The sequence below is a fragment of the Archocentrus centrarchus genome, chromosome 14 (genome assembly GCF_007364275.1).
Source record: "Archocentrus centrarchus isolate MPI-CPG fArcCen1 chromosome 14, fArcCen1, whole genome shotgun sequence".
Lineage (NCBI taxonomy): Eukaryota > Metazoa > Chordata > Actinopteri > Cichliformes > Cichlidae > Archocentrus > Archocentrus centrarchus.
In genome coordinates, this window is record NC_044359.1 from 25,718,080 (window position 1) to 25,736,598 (window position 18,519).

At 44.2% G+C, this 18,519-nt stretch overlaps 1 protein-coding gene across 1 annotated transcript; it reads left to right on the forward strand.

The window, feature by feature from the left end:
• Positions 1–16,623: 16,623 nt before the first annotated feature.
• LOC115791468 (olfactory receptor 52K1-like) lies at positions 16,624–17,604 on the forward strand. Its single transcript, XM_030745556.1, has one exon. The coding sequence runs from the start codon at positions 16,624–16,626 to the stop codon at positions 17,602–17,604; it is 981 nt and encodes a 326-aa protein (XP_030601416.1).
• Positions 17,605–18,519: the final 915 nt, after the last annotated feature.

The following is an 18,519-nucleotide window of genomic DNA, read 5'->3' on the forward strand; positions in this document are numbered from 1 at the left end:
CGTACATTTTATAAATTGTCCAGTTTAAGTAATTGCCTGACAGAAATCAAGCAATGGTTAAACGACAATTTCCTCCAGTTAAATACCGATAAAACGGAAACATTGATTATTGCTCCTGACCACATGATCTCAGAAATTAGGTGACATATCAGCTTCTTAGGCCCTTCTGTGCAATCAAGCCTCAGAAATTTAGGTGTCATTTTCGACAGTTCACTGTCCCTTGAGCATCACTCCAAACAGCTGGTTTGGAATTGTTTTTTATCATTTAAAGAATATCTCAAAACTAAGATTACTGGTGTCAAAGGCTGAGCTTGAGATGATTATTCATGCTTTTATCTGTTCTCGTCTGGTGTTGGGATTTTAGTATAAATTCCATTCCGTTTATTATGAATTATCACATCTTCTGTTTGTATGCTTTTATAAGTTGTTTTATGTACACATTATACTGTTGTTTTTTATGTTTGAAATGGAAACATGTGGTGGCATTTATTAAAGAGGAAGGTGTAGTTACCTGCAGGCTGTTTCAAGCCTACAGCACAAACATAAGATACGTATCTCACGTACGCCATGTTACGTATGTACATTCCACGTTACACTTATTACCATATATGGTAAGGAAGGAGCCGAGAATGTTGTTTATTACATGTTGTAAACTGAGTTCTGTGTAATCCACGTGATTTTACTGTGAAAGTCCGCAATAAAAGCCGCTGCGCAGGAAGCCGTCCCTTGGGACAGATCACTTCCGCTCAGTCCGAGAGCTGAGCTTAAGGAACGGATCTCCCCTCTTTGCTGAAGTTAACAAGAGTGTGTTTGTTCCTTGAGTTTATTAAAATGATCTGAACCTATCATTTTTTGGTCCTTCGAGCCGGATACGGGAAAGTCTGCTGACCGACGCAGGAGGACTGAACACCGAAGTCTGGTGACAGCCAGGATCACTAGGTGACCTGCAGAAAGCCCTGGGACGTAAAATTCGTGGCCAGGCCGGTGATTAGGTCCGATCCTCCGGTGCCGATCCCCAGTCTCCCGGAATCCGAGGGGACAAAAAACACCAACAGTAATAAAGGTATGTGAAAGTCGTGCGTTTTAAGTAAGGCTGACTCGCCGGAAGGAGTTGGTTTTCTCCAGCAGTTACGGCAGTGCTCTCGGGGCTCAGAATTATCTCTGGGCCGTGGGAGGTGCAGGTCTGCTCGGGCTGGAAAAACGGGTTTTATCCAGCAGTTACCGCTGTGCTCTCGGGGTTCAGACTAATCTCTGGTCTGTGGGAGGTGCAGGTCTGCTCGGGATGGAAAAACGGGTTTTCCCCAGCGGTTACCGCTGTGTTCTTGTGGCTCAGAATAATTTCTGGGCCGGGGAAAGCACAGGTCTGCTCGGGCTGGGAAGACGGTACCGTAGGTGTTCTCTCGCCGAAAGGAGAGAAGTAAATTGGTAACTCTCGCCGGAAGGAGAGTGTCATGGGGTTCTCTCCAGAAATAACTCCTCCGAAAAACTTGATGGCGTAATCGGAAAGTTCTGAAGGTGGAATTTTATTCAGCCGGCCTCCCAAAGTGCACAAAACTATTTAGTGATGCCAAGGCAGGAAAAATACAAAGAAAACAATAAAAAAAATAAATAAAGTATTTTACAAGTTAATGGGAACTCAGCTTTCCCCAACTCTCTGGTGCTATAACAAACAGGTTACCTTCACTGCAACCATCAGCAGACTTTTGGCATTCCTGAGTCCTCTTTTAAACCCGTTGCTCCTCCCACTAGGCATTAATTCAATTTTTCCCCACTAGACAGTATGTCTTCACATTTGAGATGTAAAATAATTAAACAAAGAAAACACATTGACATAGTTATTTACTGGTAACTTAAGCAGGTAAGTTCACTGTAAGAAAAGAAAAAATAACCAAACAAAATAATGCAGTTCACGTGACCCCAAAATGTGCGCGCAAACCTACCATTTAACCACTGGAAGCACTGAGCCTCGTCTTGCTCTTCCGACTCCTCTAACAGCGGCACCCGGCAGACTACGCACCCCATCCTGAGGACCCGTAAGTAAACAAAAACAAACAAAAGGCCACTCACTGTCGGCTTTCGGCAGCGCTGTGAAGACGTTTTTGTGGTTCTACTTTTCTACCCTGAAGATAACGCTGTTCTCCCACTGCCGATGTAAACAAACCGTGAAATGTGTGAATGCCGGTGGAGTCGCTTTCATGTCCGCTGCCCATAATCAGTGACCACAGTGGCGCTCCATCACAGAGAGGTTTTAATTTGGCCTGAATTCGGAGTTTAGGTGCTCTCGCCGTAAAGAGAGACTTAAAATAGGTGCCATAAATACACGTATGTGTGTGTGGATGTGAGTGACTGAGAGAGTGAAAGCCGCCCACTGAAGTGGAAGCAGCAGCTCAAAGGGATTCCCACGGGTGCCAACGAACTTTGTGGTCTGTTGAAGTACACAGTGACGGGCGGATTTGGCATTAGGTCCCAATAAAGACACGTGGTCTGTACGGGACAAAGCAGGGGAATAAAATGGGAAGTACGGACAGTAAAGAGAGTAAGCCTGCCCTAGAAGGGTATTTAAAATATGTAGAGATACTCTCCAGGCAGCACAACATTTTGTGATAAATGGAAGCAAAAGTATGGGGTTAGTGGAAAAATCATGTGAAAATTTAGTGGAAAAATTAAAAAATAAGTGTGGCAATAAAGGAAGGGAAAAAGAAAGTTAAGAAAGAAAAACAGCTAATAGCAGCCAAAATGTGCTTAGAGCAGGCACAAAAAAGGGCCGCGAGTAGACAACAAAAGAAAGAAAAACAAATTTCCTGTAATGTGCACACTTTATTGAGGCCTGAGGATGAGACTGTTAGGCCTTGCAGGGTGCAGCCCCTACCTCAACCACCTCCCCCACTTCAACACCTCCCCCGCAGTTACAGGGGGCAGTTGGCGGGTCAAAAGTTGGGGAGGAGGAAGAGTTAGTGCAGCAAGTAAATCTAACAGCAGGAAGGATGGTGCTTAGAAATCCAGATAAAAGTAAGCAGACAGGGAATGTGATTACCCTGGTACAAGGAGGATATCCAGACTTAGAGCCCCTCCTATGTAAATATGGTGTAAAGCACCACCTGGGGGCTGGGAGTTGTGATTGTTGTGTGGGACCCCCAGACTCTCTACGGCTGCCAGTGAACACATTTCCTATGGTGGAAGTAGCTAATCCACATAGGGGTGTTAGCGGTGATAATGCACCAGCAATTTTAGTTTTTAGACCGTGGACAAATGCAGACGTCTACAGGTCAGCTAGTGAAACATGCTAAATTGCTAAAACTTTTGGCCATTATGAAACACAAAAATATAGCTATTCATAAATGTGCAGCCCACACTGTGGGCAAAGATCCTGTCACCCAAGGAAATGCCTTTGCAGATAAAATTGCTAAAGAAGCTGCACAGGGTCTCCATGGCCACAGTGACATATACTTACACATGCAAGAACCTATATGATCGGAGGTTTTACAAGACATGCAAACACAAGCCCTGAAAGCAGAAATAGAGCAGTGGCTTAAGGATGGGGCAACATCAAAGGATAACAGCTATCACATTAATGATAAACCAGTACTTCCTAAATGCTTTTTTAGAACTGCCGCATTTTTGAGTCATGGGCCTTGCCATGTCTCAACAAGAGGGGACATGGTACAGATAATAAGTAAATACTTTTATGCTAAAGGCTTTAACAATTATTAAAAAAAAAATTTTGTAGAGCATGTTTTTAACTTGCTGTAAAAACAATCCACAGGATAATCTGAGACCAAGAAGGGGTAGATTTCGAACACCTTGTTATCCTTTTCAATTCCTCCACATGGATTTCATAGAATTGAATCTACAGGGGTTGGACAATGAAACTGAAACACCTGGTTTTAGACCCAAACATCCCTTTCAGACAGCTTCCTCTTGCATCCACAGTTAATCCTGTTGGATGTGGTTCGTCCTTCTTGGTGGTATGCTGACATTACCTTGGATACCGTGGCTCTTGATACATCACAAAGACTTGCTGTCTTGGTCACAGATGCGCCAGCAAGACGTGCACCAACAATTTGTCCTCTTTTGAACTCTGGTATGTCACCCATAATGTTGTGTGCATTGCAATATTTTGAGCAAAACTGTGCTAATTGAACCTTCACACTCTGCTCTTACTGGTGCAATGTGCAATTAATGAAGATTGGCCACCAGGCTGGTCCAATTTAGCCATGAAACCTCCCACACTAAAATGACAGGTGTTTCAGTTTCATTGTCCAACCCCTGTATGTAGGACTTACAAGTACTGATAAGTTTTTGTTTCATGGTTTTTACACAACACAACAGTTCATTAGGTTATGTGATGTGCAAGTGTTTATGTTCTACAACATTTAGTTGAGTCTATAGTTTGTCTAATGTGTTTATGAAATGTGTTTAAAAGGTAAAATTTTTAGATAGTGTGATTAGTAAATAATCAAAAGGGTAGAATTGTGATGGAAAATTTGACTTTAACCTCTTATATGTTGTTCAACTAGGGAGTGTGTGACCATAGAGTAACCTGTAGGTTGTAAAAACTGTCCAGATGACCATTCCCTTATCTGTAACCTACACACACCCTTCCTCTCTCAGGACCCTTTGTGTTAATGGGGTCACATTCTTTAGTTTTATTGTCCTTTTGGCTTGTCTCTCTTTATGCAGGAACATGTAACTGGGGGAGGATCTCCTCTACTTTATGGTTGGGTTAAGGAGAGGGAGAACATTGGGGTGTAAAAGGGTATAAGTACATTGTGTTTCTGTGTAAGATTCAGAACTCACTTACATACTTCTCAGTGTGTGGGTGACTTCTCCTCGTACGAGTAATAAACCATGTAAAGGAATCTTGTCTCTCTCATTTGATAAATAAATTTCCATAACAATTTTGGTGATTGTCAGCAGGATCCAGTGAGTTTTTCCACAAAGGAATTGAGTGACAAGTCTCTGATCAAGCTGAAGGAAAAAAAAAAACTCTTCAGTCCTCCTGCATTTGCAAATTATGGAGAAACTCGAATCTTCACTCCTTCCTTGGACAGCTGCCTGGATTCAACGACCCTGCCTTAGAGGCACGGCCGTAACACATATCGGGTGAGAAAGATTCCAAATAATTTAAAATAGGAATTGGGGTAAAAGATAAATTTGATAAAAAAGGTAAATTAAAATTGCATATGTCACTGTCGGGGTCAAATAGACATTGGGAGTCTGCCTAAAAGGGTAACACCTGTCGGCGAGCGGGTGGCACGCAGACTGGGTTGCGTGTAAAAGAGGTTAGAGACAAATTGTGTTGTTTAACCTAAGGTGATTAGGCTCCTCGAACGTGTTCTCTCTGTTTTCTTACACGTAGAAAGAAGAAAACCTGTGAGAGACGTCTCACTAGGAAAAAATGGGATCCCAGGGCAGTAATGTCAATCCTCCTCCTTACAGTGCCACATGCAAATGATATAAAGAAGAGATATGGATCTAAATAATTGGAATGTGTAAATTATTGGGTTAAAGAGCGTGCACAGAAAAAAAAGGAAAAAAAAGTGAAAATGTATAAAATGGCTGAATATGAAAGACAAATGAAATGTTTGAGTGATTGGAAAAATGGAGATGGGAACGTAGGAATAGAAAATTAATAGTTAAAGAACTCGGCGGAGAGCGAGATCTTAGCGGAGTTTTGAGCGGCAGAACAGCTGATGCCCTAATTAATGGAGTGGCGGTTTTGGGCCCACCTCCATTTGTTGTTACTTATGATACCTCATCTCTCTCTATGCCCTTTTGCAGGCAAATTTATAAGCGCTGAAAATCTCTGACACAGATCTGGACTCCTGCCCTCCGATCAGACATTGTCTGGACCAGAATCATCGTTGCCAAATACAGGACCCAGGGGAAATTCCTTGTAGTGGGTTTTTCGTCTCAACCCAGTGAAGAAAACAACTGAATCTTACTCCTTTAGAATGGTGCCCTTCTGCAGCTTCACAATTATTTTCAGCGGCCATGTTTGAGGTGGCTAAGCAAGAGTGTGGTAACCAGTGTCCTAGGTAACCAGTGTCCAGCAGCAGTGGGTTCTTTCTTGGACTTTGCCTACTCTGGAGAGGCACTTATCACTGATGGCAATGTAGAGATATTGTTTCAGCTCGCCTCTTTTCGGCAGGTGTCTGTCCTGTCCAAAGCTTGCAGCGACTTCCTGATAGGAACCTGGTGGCAGCTATTGTTGAAATGTCTGACACCTGTTTCGTGTGTGTTGGTGCTGGTTTGTGTGTTCACAATGTGGATTCTGCCTTGCATCAGATCTATGATAACAAAGGTTTTCACAGGTTATGTCGTTTCATATTTGCAGCTTCAGATGGTCGACCAAGGCGCCATACTGCCTGAAGCTATCTTGTAAATATGTACATATCTGGCAATGAATGAAACCCACACTGAAAATGTGTAAGCAAGTGGTGTGGCGTGGAAAAAAAGGGTGCCAGTGAAGTTATGATGAACAGGAGGGAAATGTTGGAATTATAGTATAAATTCCATTCTGTTTATTATGAATTAACATATCTTCTGTTTGTATGCTTTTATAAGTTGTTTTATGTACCCATTATACTGTTGTTTTTTATGTTTGAAATGGAAACTTTAGGTTACTTGCGTAACCCCGGTTCTCAGAGTAGCATGAGTGAGATGTCTCACTATGGGATGCGCCTCCCTGCGTATTCCTCAGAAGCATTTATCTCATTACGCCAATCCTGATTGGCTGGTGATCGCGATGACCATGTCAGGCGGAGCCACCCACCTTTAAGTAGCTTGCGCTACAACATAGTCATTATTCAAGATAAGCACCTCTTCTCGCTTCGCCCCAGCAAGAAGGGCTGTCTGGTGAGACATCTCACTCATGCTACTCTGAGAACCGGGGTTACACAAGTAACCTAAAGTTCTCATTCCTAGCATTCGTTTCGATGTCTCACTATGGGAAATGGAGACTCCCGTATTGCCAGACGAGCTTATCTCAAGCAACCGCCAGCTAAATAGCAAGTAGTCCACCTATCCAAGTGAGGAGCCAGAGCTCAGTACTGCTTGGGCTACACTTGGAGCAGAGACATCCAGTCTGTAGAACCGGACGAAAGTGAGAGGTGAAGACCAGCTTGCGGCTGCACAGATGTCCTGGATTGACACCCCTTTAAACAGGGCCCAGGAGGCCGCCAGACCACGAGTAGAGTGAGCCCGCAGCCCTCTGGAGCCTGCAGCCCCTGACTCGAATACCCCAGCGCAATCGCCTCCACAATCCAGTGTGAGAGCCGTTGCTTAGTGATAGGTTTGCCTCTGTGAGGACCTGCCCATGAAATGAAAAGCTGGTCACTTCCTCGGAAACCCTTAGTCCTGTCCAAATAAGCACGCAAAGCACGAACAGGACACAGCATGTGCAACCTTTGTTCTTCATCAGAAGAAAAAGGAGGCGGGGAGAATGCTGTCAAGGTAATTGGCACATATGACCCAACCACCTTAGGCACATATGCCGGGTTGGGCTTCAGCAGTACCCTAGCCTGCCCCTGGGCAAACTGAGTGCAAGAAGGGTGTGCTGAAAGGGCATGAATGTCACTGACACGCTTAGCCGAGGCTAAAGCAAGCAGCAACCCAGTCTTCAGGGACAGATGCTTTAAATCAGTCTCCTGTAGAGGCTCAAATGGGGGGCAACAGAGCCCATCCAAAACCACCGCCAAATCCCAAGGGGGTTCCAGTGGCCTGGAGACAGGGAGTAACCTGCGGGCCCCCTTCATAAAACGGCAAACCAAAGGGTGTTGGCTAACTGTTTTATCACCAAACCCCATGTGGAAGGCAGCAATGGCAGCCAAGTACACTTTAACTGTGGAAAAGGCTTTTTGCTTGTCAATCAAGTCTTGTAGGAATGACAGAATCAGGCCAACTGGACACTGAAAGGGAATGTGACCCTTCTCGTGGCACCAGTCCTCAAACACCCTCCACTTACTGTAGTACAGAGACCTGGTGGAGGATGCCCTAGCATTCTGAATAGTGTTAATCACCCCCTGGGGAAGATTCACCATGCTTAGATTAACCCACTCACGGGCCAGGCCCAAAGTGCCAGGCGCTCTGGATGTGGGTGGAAAATCGACCCCCGTGCCTGGGACAGCATATCCCTGCGCAACGGGAGTTGCCACGGCTGCCCGCACAGAAGCTGATATATCTCCGCTAGCCAGTGCATTGTCGGCCAGAGCGGAGCTATCAGAATCATTGTGTGGCGATGTTCCCTCACTCTGGACAGAGTGGGAGGTATTAACGCCAGAGGAGGAAAAGCATACAGGAGCACGGGTGGCCAAACATGCGCGAGCGCGTCCACACCGAGAGGCGCGCTCTGATCACGCAAGGAGAAAAAACGCGGACACTGCGCGTTTTCTTCTGAAGCAAAAAAAAAATCCACTGAAGCCTGGCCGTAGCGCAGCCACAGCTGTTCTACAATGGCCGGATGCAGGGCCCAGTCGCCGTATAGCGGAGCTCCTCTGGATAGCAGATCCGCTCCCAGATTTAGAGAGCCTGCGATGTGCGTGGCCCTCAGAGACAGGAGACGTTTTATTGCTCCACAGGATCAGTCTGCGTGCCAGTATGTGCAACTGGCGTGAATGCAGTCCCCCTTGACGGTTGATATAAGCGACCGTCGTTGTATTGTCGGTCCTTACAAGGACGTGATGTCCCTGTAGGAACGGGAGAAAGCGCCTGAGGGTGAGAAACACCGCCAGAAGCTCCAGACAATTTATGTGGGATCGTTGGAGAGTGCCGCTCCAGAGACCTCTCACAGATCGCCCTTCGTGGACACCGCCCCAACCGGACAGGCTCGCGTCCGTGGTGACCACTTTCCGACACTGAACAGTGCCCATGGGTACCCCCTGAGTCAGAAAATCCGGATGTCGCCAACAGCGTAAAGCCATTGCGCAATCCACTGTTACTGTAACTCTCCGCGCGCCATGACGCACGGGGCTCAGTCTGAGTGAAGCTACCCAGCGCTGAAAATCCCTCATATGCAGCCGGCCGAGTCGCACTACAAGGATGGCTGAAGCCATCAGTCCCAGTAGGCGAAGGCACAACCTGAAGCGGACCAGTTTGTGTAGACGAAAAAGAGCGAGGCACGCTCTGAACGCCTTCACTCTCTCGGCTGACAGGCTGGCTGTGAAGGAGATCGAGTCCAGAGATAAACCCAGAAATATTATATGTTGTGCCAGAGACAACACACTCTTTTCTGTGTTTATTATGAAACCCAGATCGGTTAGATGCTTCACGACGACACACGTCTGTGTCGCAGCTTCCTGCTCCGATCGCGCTAGAAGGAACCAGTCGTCTAGATATGTAGCCAGACGAATGCCCTGCTGCCTGAGCGGCGCTATCGCTGCTTCGGTGCAGCGTACAAACACCCGGGGGCTCAGGGACAGGCCGAAGGGCAGCACTCTGTACTCGTAACTGATGCCCCGAAAAGCAAACCTCAGATACCTCCTGTGTGGAGGGTAAATGGGAATGTGAAAATATGCGTCCTTTAGGTCGACAGAAGTGAACCAGTCGCCCTGGCGCACCAAACGTACCAGAGATGCATGAGTCAGCATCCTGAACTTGTATTTTCTGAGAAATTCGTTCAGAGCCCGCAAATCCAGGATAGGGCGAAGTCCGCGCCCTCCCCGCTTGGGGACCAGGAAATACCTGGAGTAAAAGCCGCTTCGACTCTGATCGGGGGGCACTATACATATAGCTCTCTTTTCTAACAGCGAGTGTATTTCCTCCTGTAGAATGCGAGCAGACTCTCCCCGTGCTTGGGAATGTATTATGCCCAAGAAACAAGGGGGAGTAACGGCAAACTGAAGCCTGTAGCCCCGTGATACTGTTTTCAGTACCCAGGATGAAGTTGTGAGCTCCGCCCATCTCTCTCTCCTCCAAGATAGAGAAGTGGCAACTTCTTGTGTTTCGTCCGCTTGGGGAGCCCCCAAAACTTGTGTTAGGAGGCCATCTTGCGGTGGGGTACCGTGGTGACAATAGGTTAACACTGCGCATGCGCGGGGTGTTAAACTTTTCACAGCGTCGGTTATGGCACTCTTCCTGAGGGGAAGTGCAGCCCCCTCCCGAGGCAGCAATGCCATTGTGCTGTTTTCTTGTTTTGACTGTGCCCTCGACAGTAAGTCTGGATGCTGCAGTGGAACATGCTTTATTAAATAACAAGAGTGTGTGTTTCTGCGACTCAGGAGAGGGGCAGGGTCTGCTGCTCCCGAAACAAAGTCTCCTTTCCTCGTGGCCTGTGCGTGTGCGCTCTGAGGGGGCATAACGCGCAGCGACGTGGGGTCGATGGGGCGGGGGTACCCCTGCGACACACTCTGGAACATAGCAGGTGGGGCTGGTGAACAGGGAACTTCCAGCTTCTTCACCTGTGGGAAGTGAGAAGCCTGTCAGGCTGCCTTCTTCTTCTTCCTGGCCTGAGGATCGAGGGGCTGCGCTGGTCGTCCTGGTGGAGCCGCTGTCGGGCCATTCCGTGGCCAGCCTGCCCCCGTCTGCTGCCTCGGTGGGGGTACGGAGGGTGGCTGGGGCTTCGTATGTTTTGGGATTCTGAACTGAGGGGGTGGCCGAGGGACAGCCTGTGCAAAGGTCTGTTGCGGGGCCGGAGGAGGCATCGGCTCGGTTTTCCGAGGGAGGCAAAGTTTAAGAGCTTCGTCCTCCCTCTTCTTTGCCTCACATCTCTGCTGCATGGAAGCCAGAGCAGTTCCGAAAATGCCGTCAGGCACGATCGGCATGTCAAGGATGTCCTCCTTTTCCCTCTCTGATAGGTCTGTCAGGTTGAGCCATCTGGCGCGTTCCTGCAACACCATCATTCCCATAGATTTCCCTGTGGCTTGGACTGCACAGCGCTGCACGCGGAGGCAAATGTCCGTAATCACAGTGATCTCTTCCCACACACTCGGGTCGGGCCTAGTCGTCATATCCTCGCACAGCTCTGCTTGATAAGCAGCGAGCATGGAGGAGACATTCAGCGCCCTAGCAGCCAAGGCCGCCGCCTTGTAGGCCCTTTCAGTCATGACGGACTGAAAACGGTCCGCCTTTGACGGGAGTGTGGGGTTCCTGGAGGATGCCGCTGCTCGCCGCGGATGGAGGTGGGCTGCAACTAACGGCTCCATAGGGGGCATGCGGAGTAAGCCGCGCTTCTCCATGCCCTCAAAATCCAAGGAAGAAGCCCCTTGTATTGGGCTTCTGCTGCTGAACGGGCGGTCCTTCCACGAGACCGCTATCTCTTCCAACAGCTCCGGGAAGACTGGGAGTAACTGCTTCGCCGCCCTGGTGGCCTGGGGCAATTTCTTCCCCTCGTAACGTGATTTGGTGGTCTCCATCACGACGTCGGGCCACGGAATGTTCAGCCTGGAAGCAGCGCGTTTGCACACATTCTGCAAATCCATGCTGGGAGCGGGGGAAGCTGATGCGCTGTCCTCGCCCCGGGAGGTGGCTGCAGTGTTAGGCTTGACAGCCTGAGGGGAGGGAACGAAAATTTCATCTTCGTCCACCTCATCGTCGGATACGAGGAGCTCTGAGGTGTCCTCATCATCATCCTCATAATCCAACTCTAGCACGTCTTCCAACGGCGGAGCCGTCGCGGCTAGGTCCAGCTGTGAGCCCCAGCTGGTGCCAGCGTGCGGTTCGGCTTCCGCAATTTCTTCCTTGTCACCACCATCTGCCGCGGTCCCGGCTGTGGGCAAGAAAGGATCTGCTCCCGTCAGGCTAGCTTGGCGCGCTAGCCGTCGACAGAGACTCTTCATGGTAAACCGGGCACAGTGCACGCATGAACCGGGGGCTTCGAGTGCAAGCTGGGCATGTTCCAGCCCGAGGCAGCAAGAGCAGACCTGGTGTGTGTCTTCGCTCGAGATTTTGTTGCCGCAAACGCAGAGTCGAGCCCCGGAGTCTCCGCTTCCTCTGGTGTGAGGGAATGGCGGGTTCATCTTCGTTAGCTGGGGTGCCAACTATGATGACAGCAAAAGAGAGAACGGTGTTGGCTGGCGTGCCAAACCGTAATTAACCGCCTTACCGGAGGGTAGGTGGTAAAACGCCCTGGTCTATGGTGAAGACTCACGGGGAGAGGTGAGCAAAAGAAGGCAGCTAGCGCCCGGCGACGGAGAAGTTAGCTGACACTCCTGTCTGTGGACAGTTCAACTAGCTAGCCTATTTGCTCCTGAGATATGCTCCGAAGCGAGAAGAGGTTTTTGAATAATGACTATGTTGTAGTGCAAGCTACTTAAAGGTGGGTGGCTCCGCCTGACATGGTCATCGCGATCACCAGCCAATCAGGATTGGCGTAATGAGATAAATGCTTCTGAGGACTACGCAGGGAGGCGCATCCCATAGTGAGACATCGAAACGAATGCTAGGAATGAGAACACGTGGTGGCATTTATTAAAGAGGAAGGTGTAGTTACCTGCAAGCTGTTTCATGCCTACAGAACACACATAAGACACGTATCTCACATACGCCATGTTACGTATGTACATTCCATGGTACACTTATTACCATATATGGTAAGGAAGGAGCCGAGAATGTTGTTTATTACATGTTGTAAACTGAGTTCTGTGTAACCCACGTGATTTTACTGTGAAAGTCCGCAATAAAAGCCGCTGCGCAGGAAGCCATCCCTTGGGACAGATCACTTCCGCTCAGTCCGAGAGCTGAGCTTAAGGAACGGCTTTCTCCTCCTTGCGCAAGTTAAAAAGAGTTGTGTGTTTGTTCCTTGAGTTTATTAAAATGATCTGAACCTATCACTGGATTATTGTAATGGTCTTTTTACTTGTTTCAACAAATCAGCTTTGAATCATCTTCAAACTGTGCAGAATGCTGCAGCAAGACTTTTAACTGGCACCAATAGAAGATCTCATATCACTCCAGTTTTGGCTTCTCTTCATTGGTTGCCAGTATATTTAACATTTCATTTTAAAATTTTAGTTTTAAGCTTTAGGGCCTTACATGGTCAAGCCCCCCTAGTATATCTCTGACCTGTTGAAACCATATTCTTCATCCCGAGCTCTTAGATCATCAGGTCAAAGGTTACTGTTAGTCCCTCGCACTCGTTTCAAAAATCGTGGGGATCGGGCTTTTGGGGCTGTGGCACCAAGGTTGTGGAATTCTCTTCCACTGTTTTTACGCTGTACAGACTACACTGACTCTTTTAAAAAGCAGCTAAAGACATTTTTATACAGACAAGCTTTTAATTAACATGTTATATTGTTTTCTATTGTTTTATCTTGTTATACTTTTATGTTTGTCTTTTGTTGTGAAACACCTTGCGATTTTTATCTGTGATAAGTGCTATATGAATAAATTTTACTTACTTACTTACTTACTTACTTACACATTGACTTTTTGAAATTTGACAGATGTCAGGGCCAGATGCCAGCACTGGATGCATACATAGCAAATAATTGCAGCAATTCTCAGAATCCTTGACATCAATAAAATTTGATTTGGGCAATTCTGTACCAATCTTCAGGGGTCTGGATTAAAAAGACCAACAGGCTGGGTGTGGCCCATGGGCTGTAGTTTGCCCACCCCTGGTCTAGAGGAAGGATACTCCACCTTTTCATATCGTTCCTAATTTCTGTGTCCATTTGTGTGTAATTAGCTTCATAAAGCTCTTCAATCCTTTGTGTTAAAGTGATCCCACGATATTTCATTTTGGTTGTTCTCCTATTTATATTAAATTTCAACTGTCAATCTTTAGGTGGAGAATAATTAAACATCAGAAATTGTGTCTTCGTCAGATTTAATTTGTACCCGGAGCAAAAACCAAATCTCTCTAGCAGGTTGGTCAAGATACCTGTATCCGGGTCCTTTAAAAAGCAAATCACATCGTCTGCAAAAAGTGCAATCGTATGTTTTTCTTCCCCAATTTTTATCCCTTTTAGATATGTAATCTGTCTAACTGCTTGGGCTAGTGGCTCCAAAAAATTGCAAACAGAATTGGCAAGACACAAAAGCCCTGCCTGGTAGACCGGTCTAATGTTATATTCTCTGTCAGATTACCATTTATTCTTATTCTTGTAGTTGGTTTCTGTTAGAGCATTTTAATAGATTTGGCAGCTTCATCACTGAATCCAATTTTTTCTAGTACCAAATATAAAAAGGTCCAATTAACATTGTCAAACAGTTGTCATTTTTATGTTGGGGGTGGGGGCTGGCGGTGGTGTGCCAAAAAGTGATTGTCTGCCATTGTCATGGATTGTGTGTGGCAGGCAGGATTGCACCCCAGGATGCAGACTCACAAAAATAGAACTTAAAGGTGGATTTATTAAGAAAACACAAGAAACCAAAAACTCAGCTAGACTGGAGCTGGACAGGTGCCAGAACTCAATACAAAATTACAGTGCTGGGACACACACAGTGAGGGAACACTGAAGACGACGCGACAAAGAACAGATAAAAACTGAGGGCTTAAATACACATTAGGTAATCAGGGCAAGAGGAAACAGCAGGGCACAGCAGGTGAAACAAATGAAACTAATAACACAGGGGACGCAAAACTAAACACAAAGCACAGGGAACACAAGACTGGCAAAATAAAACAGGAAGTGACTAACCAAGGTACATGCAGACTAGACACAGGGGACTGGCACACAGACACGGGACAGAGACGCAGACTAGTCACAACACTAGGAATAAAACTCAATATGAAAACACAGGAGGTCAGGGTCAAGACAAAATGACAAAACAGACGTAAGACCACAGATGCAGGGGAGACAGGGACAAAGGGGACAAGAACATCAAAACAAACTGGGAAATAAAAACTCATGGAAAATAAAACTAAACACAAAACGCTGGGCAGACGGCCCAGGACCATGACAGCCATAAAGTGATTCAGATGTTTCTATGTGCTTTATGTCTCTGCTTATATTGGTAAATAGAGTGCAGTCAGCATGATTTATGAAGGGCTTATATATAAAATGAAGAAATAACCTGTTTTGCAGCAATCTTGTTTGGCAAGTCTGTGCTTTTTGGCCACTTAACATATCTTTAAAGAACTGTGATGTTATATTTGCTATAATTTCTACAGCCTTCTTAGCCAGATTTCTGTTTTAAAAGACATTATTAATGTCAATGACAGGTTCTACCTTTATAAAAAAGCAAATATATAAAAGTCACTTTGCCAAAAACTGATTGCAGCTTCTGCCTTGTGATAGAAAAGCTATTTCTCTCTCAGAAAGACTTGATATCATTCATGAGAGATATGTTTGACACGTTTCACAGATTATACGTCAACAAGTCATTTACAGCTGTTTAAACACACAGGCAATAATTTTTTTTTGGCGTAACACCAGCAGCAGTTGAATGTAACTAATAAAGTAACTTGTAATCTAAATCAGTTACTTCTAAAAATAAGTAATCAATAAAGTAACTAAGTTATTTTATATATATATATATTTATATATATATATATGTATATATGTATATATATATGTATATATGTATATATGTATGTATATATATATATATATATATATATATATATATATATATATATATATATATATATATATATATATATATATGTATATATATGTGAAAATGAAAGTCCAGTGATACAAAGTGCAGTATTTTTTTTCCCATGAGCCTTTGCGCATTCTATCATTATCAAGTCATGTCATGTGGTGCACCATTAAAATGTTCAATCAGCTACTCAAGCATGTTCCTTGTTCTTCTTTCTTCTACATATAGACCACTTCAAGAAATAAGGTAATGGAGTTGCTGGGAGAATGACTTGCAGCTTGCCCACAGAGTGAGTCAGTTACAACATGATTAAGCAAGTCAGTCTGTAGAAGAGGTTAATAACAATTTTCAGTACTTAATAATAAATTAAGTATATTCGAAAATATGCTTTCATACTGATTACCTAAAATACTACATTATTAAACCTGCATTCATAAATTGGACATGTGCAGTGCAAAGATACGTGTATATATGCACAGTGTGTTCTGAGTAATACACAGTCTGCAAACCTGAGTTTGATTAGTGAATGGCAGCAGAGAGAAGAAGAGTCCAGGCATTAAACGTTTCCTGCAGGTTAGACCTCTTACTTTGTATAACATTTGGCACATTATAAAATGTAAAATATCACAAAAGAAGCCCTGAGCTGTTGAACATTCAAAATCTTATATCAAGCAAAAGAAAAAGGCTATAAAAATTGCAATTTGTCTCACACTTGTAATGTAATGTAAGGAATGCAACATAATGTATCAGCTTTTTTTGATGTATGTTACTTGCAAGAAATCAAAAACAAACATAAATATAATATAAACATTTTATTAGCATTTTCAGTTTTTAGATTTATTATGTTGTGTTTATACTGTTAGCAGTTAGGTTTAAAGATCAAGGCATTGCATTCAGTTTTATTTACATCTTATATACCATCCAAGCATTTTTGGAAAAAGAGTTGTAGAATACACTCAAGGAATCACACATAAATATCCATAAATATAAACACTGAGGAGATCAGCAGACAGTTAAAGCTCGCCTGAGCTTCGTCGTCAGCAGTACTCCACCGTCTCCATCACAGAAGCCTGATGTGCAGTACTGCTTTCTGTATTGTCAGTGCTTGGGCAATACAAGTTTGACAGAAAATTTACAATGGACTTCTTCAACTCTGCACTTGGGAAAAATATTACCTTTGTGCGCCCTGCATATTTCATTGTAACTGGATTTGTTGGGATTCCTAATATTAAATACTATTATGTCTTTCTGTTTTTTGTTTATATTATTTCGGTCCTGGCAAACACAGCTGTAATGGGGGTCATATGCTTGGATCATAATCTAAGAACACCAAAATATATTGCAGTATTTAATCTTGCATTGGTGGATCTGTTAGGAAACACTGCCATTGTACCAAAGGTTCTTGATATCTTTTTGTTTAATCACACCCAGATTCCTTATAATGACTGCTTGACATTCCTGTTTTTCTGCTATCTTTGCCTTTTCTTACAGGCTTTAAATCTGGTTGCACTGTCATATGACAGAGTTATAGCTATCGTTTACCCACTGCATTATCCAGTGAAGGTGACTCACAGGTTCATGTTCTCTTTGATTGCCTCTTTGTGGGTATTTGTCATTACTGTTATGCTCCTTGTAGTTGGCCTCCTTACAAGACTTTCCTTCTGTCAGTCAGTTGTTATTAAAAGTTATATCTGTGACCATGGCCCAATATACCGTCTTGCATGCAATGACTATACACCCAGTGATGTAATTGGTAAGATGGTGCCAGTTCTTATTCTTTGGCTTCCTCTTACAATTGTTTTGATCAGCTATGTGTGTATCGGCTATGCTTTAGCTAAAGTAGCCACAGTTCAAGAAAGAATGAAGGGCTTTAAAACCTGCACAGCTCATCTTTCATTAGTTGCAATCTATTTCATCCCAGTATTAATCACATTTACTCTAGGTGCAAACATAGACCCAAATGGCAGGATCATAAACCTGTCTTTGACCATGGTCTTTCCTCCAATGCTGAACCCAATCATATATGTTCTACAGACACGAGAAATCAAAGAATCTCTGAAAAAGTTGTTAAGAATCATAACCCGCTACAAAATTAGAAAAGTAAAATTTAAACAGTAAGTGTAAATGTGGCATTATTATTGTGAGCCCTTTATTTATTTAGGGATTGCATGTAAGGACTGCTGTGTTGCTGTATTTCCAAATAGAACTTAAATGATAAAAGTCAAACTTCAATCTGTGGTTAATTTTAAAATACGTCATGCAGTAAAAATGTAATTTCTGATGTAACTGTGATCAATATGTTTCTGCACAGTCCAAGAAAGTACCTTAGTAGATGTATTGTGCATGTGGAAGGTGATTTTCTATATATATATTTTTTTTTATCTTTTGCATCAAAAAGATGATTATTGTGATCAGATGGGATGTTTCTCTGCACCACATATCCTTGTCTTCAAAAATAATTGATTATTTTTATTTACATTAGAAGAAAATGACAATGTGTATGTTACAAATAATCAAAGAGGAGTGTTTTCAAACTCAGTTGTGCTTCATGTTAACTTCTCTAGTCATTCAGGAGCATTTGAAACTGTTCTGAATTTAATGGTGGACCTGACATTCTCTTTTTGTTGTTTGAAATTATCCATGTTCATTTTCTTAAATGCTTATTCAGCTTTTAGGCACTCAGGAGAGACAGACAGCTACAAACTTACTCACACTTATGGCCAGTTTATAATTACCAGTTAAGCTTACACAACATGCAAACTCCACACAGAAAGGCTGCAGCCGAGGTTCTAATCAGAAATCTTCTTGCTGTGAGGTGACAGTGCTAACTACTCACATTTACCTTTGGCAAAATATATGGGCTCCTTTTTAAGATGAAATTGTAGTATTTTTGACAATCTACTGCATAACAATAAAAATATAACACCATAAATTAAAAGTCAGTATCTTCTGCTTGCTCTATTTTGTTTCATCAAGTTTATTTGACATTGTAACAAGAAAAGAAAGTGCTGTCACTATGAGAATGACCAGCAA